This window comes from Pteropus alecto, unplaced genomic scaffold, assembly GCF_000325575.1.
Source record: "Pteropus alecto unplaced genomic scaffold, ASM32557v1 scaffold161, whole genome shotgun sequence".
NCBI classification, from domain to species: Eukaryota; Metazoa; Chordata; class Mammalia; order Chiroptera; family Pteropodidae; genus Pteropus; species Pteropus alecto.
This window is the reverse complement of record NW_006432943.1, coordinates 3,403,619-3,413,527: the sequence shown is the minus strand read 5'-3', so window position 1 is coordinate 3,413,527 and position 9,909 is coordinate 3,403,619. Positions and strand designations below refer to the sequence as shown.

At 31.8% G+C, this 9,909-nt stretch overlaps 1 protein-coding gene across 2 annotated transcripts in view; it reads right to left on the bottom strand.

Annotated features, from left to right (window-relative positions):
• Positions 1-358: 358 nt before the first annotated feature.
• The window catches only part of LIN54 (lin-54 DREAM MuvB core complex component), a 48,844-nt gene continuing 39,293 nt past the window's right edge, over positions 359-9,909 (bottom strand). For both annotated transcript variants that reach the window (XM_006907591.3, XM_006907592.3), the window contains exons 8-13: positions 9,548-9,639; positions 8,691-8,762; positions 7,795-7,897; positions 7,499-7,636; positions 4,544-4,746; positions 359-3,120 (exon numbers count right to left, since the gene is read on the bottom strand). In XM_006907591.3, the coding sequence (XP_006907653.1) occupies positions 2,919-3,120; positions 4,544-4,746; positions 7,499-7,636; positions 7,795-7,897; positions 8,691-8,762; positions 9,548-9,639 (810 nt within the window). In that variant the 3' untranslated portion in view covers positions 359-2,918. The remainder of the gene's footprint in view (positions 3,121-4,543; positions 4,747-7,498; positions 7,637-7,794; positions 7,898-8,690; positions 8,763-9,547; positions 9,640-9,909) is intronic.

Genomic DNA, 9,909 nt, shown 5'->3' with positions numbered 1-9,909 from the left:
CATAGTTTAAAAAATTTTTTTAACTTTCTAACTTACATTTAATAAAACCGCCTGGATCATAAAAGACTCACATTTGGTCTAGAGATAATGACAAAATGAGCATTAAAGAAGTCCTAACTAAAAAGAAAAAAAAAGACCTACATAATTTACATAATACTACATAACAATAAAAGTAACTACGAAAGGCTTTCTAGTTGATTGGCTTTCTTTTCCTTGGGTTGCTGCTACAAAATCACTACATAAAATGCTTAAGGGATTCAAAACGATCACAGGTAGGGCAAGAGGGGTTCTAGTATGAAATTGCATTTACATAAGTATTCATTTTCTTAGCTATTAGTGTTACAAAACAAAAATAGAAGACTTTTCTAAAGGTATTTTTATTCACATTTTTACATAAGAATTGAGAAAATGTCACTTGTCCATATCAAAGTATGAGGAAGCTAAAGCAGTAGTCTCTTCAAAGTTGCTGTTCTAAGTGTTTTATTACCTGTAACATTAAGGTTCTGGCTCCCATAAGATCCAAAGCCAAGACCTGTAAGTTGCTTTTAGTTTGAGAGAAAAGGAAACTCAGAAGGGTGCTCATCATAAACATCAAACATTATAAAAAAGGAAAGAGTAGATTTTTCTGCCCTTAAACAGTGGCAGGGGGCTGGGGCTGGGGTGGGTGGAGGAAGATCTTGTTTCAAAGCAATTTATGTTAATGATAATTGGGTAAAAAGATGGGTTTATCTGTGTGCTTTCAGAAGTAATGTTAATTTACTTAAAATCAAGTATTTTAAAGGTTTCTTGCATGTTAAATGGCTAAAAGTGTTATTAAAAAAAAGTGCAAAACCCTTTTTTATAGAATAGTATAAATGTTTATTTTTTGTATGATTTACTTTGCTGTCCTGTTTTTACAATATAGAAAAGTGTATTCTTTGAATAGCTCTAGTAAATATAAATTTAATCTTTCTACTTTGGGATGTAAATAGAGCTAAAAAATTATATACCCAACCCCCCAATAGTCTTTTAAAATTGTTGAATTAATGTGGATATTAATCTTGTTCAGCAATTTGATGCAAATGCCTAAATACAAAAAGTTGTTTAGTAAGTACTACACACAAAGGAAAAGGCTTAATACTTTAGCTTCTTGAAAATCAAAAAACCTAGTAGCATTTGATTGCACCTTCAAATTTTTACAAGCAAAACATTCTCAAGCAATGCCGTTATACATAATCTATAATTGTAATCCAAATTTCACAAACATTTTCTGCACACTGTATATAAATACACATCACAAAGGTGCAATTAGAATTAAACACAGAATATGTACAAAATGAACAGAGTTTAGGTTTAGACCAAAAAGGTATTGTAATCTTTTGAAAAATAACTTGATTAGATATTATTTTATCCTCTTACACTAATTTACATTTATACAAATTTTAATTAAACATACTAGACTGAGGTGCTAAGAATACACTATCTACATTTAAAGTGTACTGCACTATAATTTTATAAATCCAAATTTCAAAAGGAAGATACTTTAATAACGGAATCTTCTTTTGGATTCATTTCTATTGCCTATATCTTGCATGTTCATATGAACATATATACACACTTAGTACATACAACTATAGATTCCTTGTAGGAAATGTAATAATCACATACTAATAATTACTGAGGATTATGGTACCTAACAAAATGCCTGAATTCCAACATGGTTTTCTCTTGTCATAAAATCTAGCATCCTATTATAACAGGCTCTTAAATTCATAAAGCTTTTGAATTTCTCAAAATGATTTAGGTTATTTCAGTATTACATGAAAACACTCATATTTTGAGCTTACCAAATCACTGGCTAAAAATAATGCCGTATTAAGGTTCCCTTATAAAAAACATCCCACTACATTTTGAAAACTTTGCTAGGAGGCCCATTTCAGTAAATCAAGTAAATCATATATTGGTTTGAAACCTCTCGGTTCAAAGTCTATAAAGAGAACTATTTGTATAGATGAAGAATCCTTCCCTAAATTCATCTCTTAAGAGTTCCAATAGTATTTCTCCATCCAAGCCAAATTTGACACCTGATAATTATATAAGTTTCTATTTTATCACTACATAATGTTTACTTATATTTATACGCACCTTTCATTTTAATAGTGCCCAGTAATCACACTGACAATTTATTATCATTTCAAATACATACCACTTCCTTGAAAGAAAATGGAAACATCCCAGAGCGTTTCTTAATCACTCATTATAAAAACACATTGCCCATCTTTTGAGAATTATTTACTATCCTTTAATGCTTTAAAAAAAAAAAAAAAAAACAAACAAACTTTATTTTAAATGTGTGCCTACTGATTTCTTCCTCTTCTGACATTCCCAAAGTGATAACAGGATGTTATTCCAGAATCTGCCTTAAAAAGTTGATTTTTCTTAAAAAGATAGTGCTTTTCTAAACACGAAATATCATTTGAATTTGTTTCATAAGAATTTGTTTATGTAGACATTCTCTCTGCTTATTATATTCTAGGTCTAGTACCAAAGAATGACTGGGTAATACCAATGCTTCTTTGGCTTTTTCTACTGAACAAAGTCATACAACGCCATACGTTATAAATTATAGTAATTTATAAATGTTCTTTGTCAATAGAGTCAGAAGGACAGAATATCTAATTCTTAAACCCAAGCAAATTAAAAATCTATATAATACAATAAAGAAAAATTCAATTTAGAAGGGGCATAAGCAAACTTAACTAAGGTTTAAAATATACTAATTTCCTCATTTAAAATTTCTTCTTTCAATATTATAATTCCAGGTCTCACAAGAACTGAAGTAAAAATACAATAATTGTTAAACTATCTTTCAGAAAATCAAGTGTCCCTGCACCTTAAATTTTCTGTACAGTTCCATTTATCATTCTTTTGTGCAAGAATTAGCAATTCATGGCACAAGGGTCACTTTTTGCTTTTCCTGCAGAGTTGATGACGCTCATCAAACATCGTCCGAATTCCTCAAGTATCATCCGTTCAGCTGCTGCTTTTGATTTTCCCTTCTTGTCTGCCTGCTCTGCCTGGGCAAGAAGGCAATTACACGTGGCTTCAGCTACTTCCTTAGTTACAAATGTAAATGGCAATCTGAAATGATTTTTGAGAAAGAGAGATGATGATGGTGTTGAATTACTACGAAGTGGATGGCATTCTTTCATTTGGAAATTTCTATTGACATTTTCATGATTCATCAACACAATGAGCATCACAATCTGGGCAGTGAGCACAAGCACATCCTGAAGAACTTTAAAAAGTTAAAACTGCTTTTATGATTGAGTATACTTCTTAAATATTGTTCAGAAAGTATAACATTCTACATAAAATATGTCTTACCTAGACAAAGTTATCTAGTTAACTAAAAGATGTAATTCTACATGACTGGATATTTCTATAACAAAAGTCCTCCCAATTCATGAATATAATAAGCTCCATGAGTGCAATTGTTTTATTTACTGCTGTGTCTTTTCACTGCCTAGAACAGTGCCTGACATACAGACACTCCATGAATATCTGCTGAATAATACTGGGAATTGAAAGCATTGTCTCCTGGACCACACTGAAAATAAAGCACTTTCCTATAGTCCCATGTATTTTGGGAGGAAAAAAAACACACCAAAATTTTGCACTGTTTTATCACAACAAACAAAATGGGGAAACCAAAGACTATTCTTTACATGGAGTTTCATTCATTCATAAAGATCTGAAGTATTTATTATTAAATTAGAGCAATCCATCTTAAGGCTTGCTGTATGCAGCCAATGTTAAAAGCCTTCAAGAACGGAATCAGGCAACCTAACTCTCACCACTAACTCAACAACTGGTAAGCGGTCACTGATAGAAGGAAACTAAAACAAAAATATATGAAGTCTTTAATGCCTGCCATGACAAGAGAGGGTAGTTAAGGATTTAGGCTACTATACAGTTGAACAGAAATCTTTAAAATACAAAAAACATTTTAAATTAGAAAATATAATTAAAATATTATAATTAATAATACTGTATAATAGTGCTTATTATACAATATTTAGAAACTAGAAAGGTAAAAGGAAAAAAATTCAAATTTTGCCATTCAAAGACAAAAGTTACATGCAGGTATAACTTTTAATATAGTTTTTCTTTTATATAGTTTTGATTACAGTATGTAATTTTGTATTCTTATAAATACAAACATTTCCCCATGAAAAGTAATTATAAAATTAACTAAGAAGTATAAAAATTTGGCTTTCTTACGGGTTCTTCAAATTATTTAATTGCTCATCTTAGTAGGGAGAAATCGATGAAAGCAGTGAACTAAAGCATTACTGTGCATTTTAGAACTCTGTGATATATCTGACAGACATTTTTCTGTTACCTTTAAATTCCTTTACAACAAGTAACTAAAGGTAAAAAGAAAATACAGAAATCAGGTTTGCAAGAACCAAAAGTATGAACTCAATTTTGTCCAAAAAGAGAAACTTTACCAACAATGAATATTCATGTCATAATATAAGAGATTAAAACATTGACTTACTTTCCCCCTCCGCTATTCAAAGCTGGTGTTGGCCTAGTAAGCAAGTCCGAAATTTGAGAGGATAACTTAGTCTTTGCTGCCGTTTGTTGCTGTACCCTTACTTCGGCTGCATCTGCCAAGTGCATTAATGTCTTTCTTTCCGGGCTTTCTTCAAAATTCTTACAGCCAATACATTTGCATATTGAGGAACACATTATTTTTGCCTAAAAAATTTGCAAAAGAAAAGCTTCCAAATCAAACCCAAAAATCATTATTATTGGTATACTCCATGATCAAATCAACAGATAATAGAATTAACTGATCAACTGACATAAGATCAAATGGAAACATCTCTTGCTGACAAACACTAGAGGGATTAACTACCCATGTGGATAGGTAGGTATTCTTAAGTCTGAGAGCGGCTATATAATGCTTGTGTTTTAGCCCTCCCATGTTAATTTTTCCTCCACTATATATTTTCCTCCTGGTATGTATAACGTATATTCTTTACAAAGAAGATGAATAATAAGTTACAATATTAAAAAAAAGGGTCGCCCAGAATTGAACCATCCTCTGTCAAATCATCAATATTTTAGTTATTTATGAGAAGCATAGATCTTAGGTACATATACATTTATTAACTAACAAATACAAGTCTTTGTGTGTGTGTTTATAAAATCATATTCCCACTTTTCTGCATTTTCCTTTACTCACACTAAGGCTCAAAGAATCCATCCCTCTAAATCATCTGGCATAGGTTAAATTCATTCTATTTAATGGCTGGAAATTAATCCCTGGTATGGATGGGCTACATTTTATTTGGGTATTCACTTCTCTGATGGGCATTTATTTTGTTTCCAGTTCTTGAGTATCATAAGCAATGCATAAAAAGATTTTTTGTATATATTAAGCTTTTATTTCTATGAGCTAGATTTCTAGAATTTGGCTCGCTGGTCTAAGGGGACATATATTTTAATTTTAATAGAGGCAGTCAGATGTTTTTTTCAAAAGGCTATATAACATCTCACATCTCATCAGCAATGTATTAAGGAAGCCTTTCCTACATTCCATCAAGATGTATTATAGCTCTTTTTAATATTTACCAATCTGATTGGGAGAAAGCCCTAAAGTGAGATCTCATTGTTCTTTAATTTACACTTTCCAGATTTCTAGTAAATCTGAGTTTATTTTGTTGGCTGCATTTTCTTCAGCAAATTCATGTCAATTTAAATAATTTCTCTCTACAGCATCTAGCAAGATAAACTGATCATATTATGAACACATTTTACCTAATAAATTGTTTACCAATGGAAAAAAAATGGAGGTACATTTTGAGTTAACAGTGTTACTATCTGCCAGTCTAGAACTCCTTAACTAAAGCAACACTTAAGTATCTAATGATGAAGAGATAAAAATCCCTGGGGTGGGTGGGGAGGAATTACATTACCAATAATTAAAATTTGGATTAAGTTTTTTAGAAAGGTACGAATAATGCCTAATAGTAACTCATGGGAGAAATTAAAATGACAAGGCATCCATTTGGCTTTACAATTCAACTTTTGTGGCCAAAAAAAGGGGGTGGAGAGGTCACAAAAAATGGCACAACCATTTAAATGTGGACAGTCAATCATTCAATCAACAAGCCCTGTGTGAAAGGAACATGAATGTGTTATCCAGATACAGACCAAATGGACCAAAAAAGCCAATTCAATTCAAAAGATCAACAATTCAACAGAAACTGTCAGAGAACATAGCAGCTAATTCATAGTAAGCCAATTAGCCACTGCTAGTCATAGTTTAGCATATTCCAAGTTTCTCTATTTCTCGATTTTTTATAATGATAAATTATTAGACACTGTATATGTCCTGAATGTCAAAGATTTTATTATAATAGGGTAGCTTTCTTCTAACATATTTCAACCAGTCTACTGCCTTTTCTACTTTTCTTGATTCAAAGATCTGTTCACCAGTTCAATTAAATTATTAGTTCACATGTTTGAATTTCAGATGCCTAGTATTGTTCAATACCATATACATGAGTTTGTTTGCCCTTCTGACCCAGCTTTTTAATTTCCATTTTCTCTCTTTTTGTGGACTTGGTTTTATAGCTTACATTTTTAAATATTTGTGACAATTTTTATATGATATGGTTTATGAACAGAAGCTACCTGTTTCATCAGGTATTTAAACAAGAGTCAATCTTTTCTAACACTGGATATAAAACTGACTTGTTGGACTCAGATATTTAAGAGACTTTCAAAAATAAACTTGATTATATGCAATTTTCACTGATATTACCTTTAGGACTAATAAGATGTTACTTTACTATACTTCTTGAGAGGAGTAGTTGATGTTAGCAATACATAATTTAAGAATTCATTACACAAGGAATTCAGTACACATTTTGTACGGGAGGGGGCACTGAACTGCAGGCACATGCTCCTGGAGCAGAGCAAACCTTAACAGGGGAGAGTGTAATCGCAGTGGTATTACCTTACCAAATGCAAAGCCAGGCCTTCTGCCAAAACTAAAAATAAAGTCTCCCTCTGAATATAAAATTTGAAAGAATGAAAATATACTGGATGAGAAGAGCCAACTGTAGAAATGTCTCGATCCCAAAGATTGACAGTAGACTTTCAGGCACACCAAGAAACCAATCGCAGTAACCTAGGGTTAATCTTGGGCATAACTAAACTGTTATATTTAAGCTTTGAAATATAAATAATAAACTATATAATACTTTGTCTAAAGTAAGACAGAATTGATTTACATGGCATCTGTTAAAGCAGTTTCAACTATATTCTCCAGAAAAGATGCCAGGTCTTCCTTGAACTAGGGCCCTTGGGCTACCTATGCATATTTTTAAACTGCTAGAGCAAAGCAATTTCCCCATTTTCAAGTAAATTTTTATAGTATGCTCTTTCTAAAGTTATTTTCAAAAGTTGGTTAGATTATTTTCCCCAACCAGCGTCTCACCTCATAGCATTCACAGTAGTTTTTAAGACATCCTGATCGTTTGCAATTACATCCTTTGCTGTGACGTCGGTCTGATTCTCCCTCCTTTCCTTTCCCTATCTTAGGCTTAAAAGCTTCTGGATTTCTGTCAAGGCATGCCTATCAAAACAGATCAAATGACAAAAGTGAAGTTAAATCACAGGAGATTAAATTTAAATACCGCAAAGGGAATTAATTTTCTTTGTAAAACAAAAAGTTCTACAAAAAACAGGTGAAATTGGAAATTTTTATCAGTTAAATGAAATAAAAATAATCACCTTTATTGCTTTTTGCCTTTCATTTTCATGTTCCAAATTATTATAACAATTAGTACAATTACAGTTGTTGCAAAATTCACCATTTGCAAAGCAGTCACAATACCTGGAATATAAAAATCAGTGTAAATCATATAAAAAAGACATTGTTAAAACAAACTAGAAATTATCTGATATAATAGCATTATATATGCAGTAAAGCATTTTAGAAATGTACTTAGGGCTCCCTAGTTAGAGTTGACAGCATCTATCGATTGTCAACCATGTCAGGCTCAAAATTAACGTCACCGGCCGGCTCCTTAGAATTTTGGTTTAGATACTTAGTTTCAGTAGTAATAGCTGTCAACACAAGAGCTATGTAATTTTATGTGACCCCAAAGTAAGCTTTTTCAAAATCATGAATAAGGAAAGATATAGGCTATATTCTATTAGTGGAACTTGCTCACTTGAACCACAATTATGCTTCTTTGAATGCCAAACTCCCATAAGACCAATGCTTTTCATTTAACTGTTTCATGTCAAATCTCTTAGTTGAGTACTAATAAGCAAATTAATCATCCAGCAATTTTGAAAACTAGTCAGTATCACCTCATTCAGGAGACCAAATATAAAGGTCATAAATAAGATCAAATTTATTATTATTAAGGACAGACTATGTTACCTCCTGCTGCTATGTCTCAAAACCCTACTTTAGTGCCTCTTCTATAGTAAAAGCTCTAAATTTCTTTCTGAATGAATGAAAGAGTATTTTTATACTGTCATATGTTCTCAAACATTCACACTTGTATGTTTAGTTAAATTAGACTTATAAAACTGGTGTTCTAAGAATTTTTAGTTGACTCTATTTTAAAAAGCATTTCAGATATATCAAATGAGGAAACAACAGCAAAAAGACTTACAGTTTCAAACACAGGGATTTTGTACAATTACAGGGCTTTCTGGGCCGACTGGCTGACTCTGATGGGATTATGCTATATAGACACACAAATAGATATACATTTTAATCAATTAAAAGTAACTATTTAAAATTACTTAAATAAGCTTTAACAAATGTATCCATCTCTGATAAAAGTTTGCTATGTTGTTCCATTTACATTAAGTTCAAAAACAAGTTGTAACACGAAAAGGCAGAGAGCCAAGATACGAATTTAAAAAAAAGAAAAAGAAATTATCAACAGCTTCTACAGAACATTCCATAAAAAATATTCTTCCTTCTGAGAGAACCAAAGTTGAAATCTCCTCAAAACTTTTTGGATTCAACTATAAAAGGAAGTGAGTAGAAAGGGTGTGTGGGGCTGGATTTGGGGAGGTGAGGAGGGGTAGATTGGTCCCATGCTATTAACAAAGCACTGCCTCTAAACCAACACTGCAAAGGTAGCAATCGACAGATTAAAAAACAGGCAAAAAAAGCAAAGACCTAACATAGCAATTTAAAAACTATTTTTAAAAAAAAAGAGACAAAATAAAAACTAATGTCATTTAAAAAGTATATTTGTGGTGGGAGAAGAGGAGAGGAGAGACAGAATAATAAAACAAGTGGCAAAATTGGTGAATCCAAGCAAAAGATATTTGGGAGTTCTTTCATCTATCTTGTAACTTTTTTGTTTAAAGTATTTCAAAATAAAAGGTATCATAGAGGATTGCTCACATAGCTTTGAGAGGGAAAAGATGAAATACACATATTTGAAATATATATGTTTGATGCTGTATTTTACCTGATCTAACAACTTAACTTACATATTTTCAAAATACTCACCCATTGAATGGAAGCCTTGCCTGAGTCTGGATTCCTGATGTTCCAGTAAAGTTAGAGTTGCTTGCTATAGACACATATGAAGACTGCTGCAGCTACATGTAAAGAAAGGTAATTTTAGACCATATTTACAAAAATGGACAAAACTCTGAGATATAATGATCAATAAGAAGCACAAATTCATCTACTAAAATGGGAGAAACAGAATGGAGAATTTCATACGAACATACTACCTCATGGAACTTTTCTAACAACCCAAACTAATACTAGAGGTAAAAACACAATGTGAACATTTTAAAGCACTACATGGTATAAATATGAGAAATTTTTTCATAGAGGAGTATGTTATCAGAATTAGGAAATTC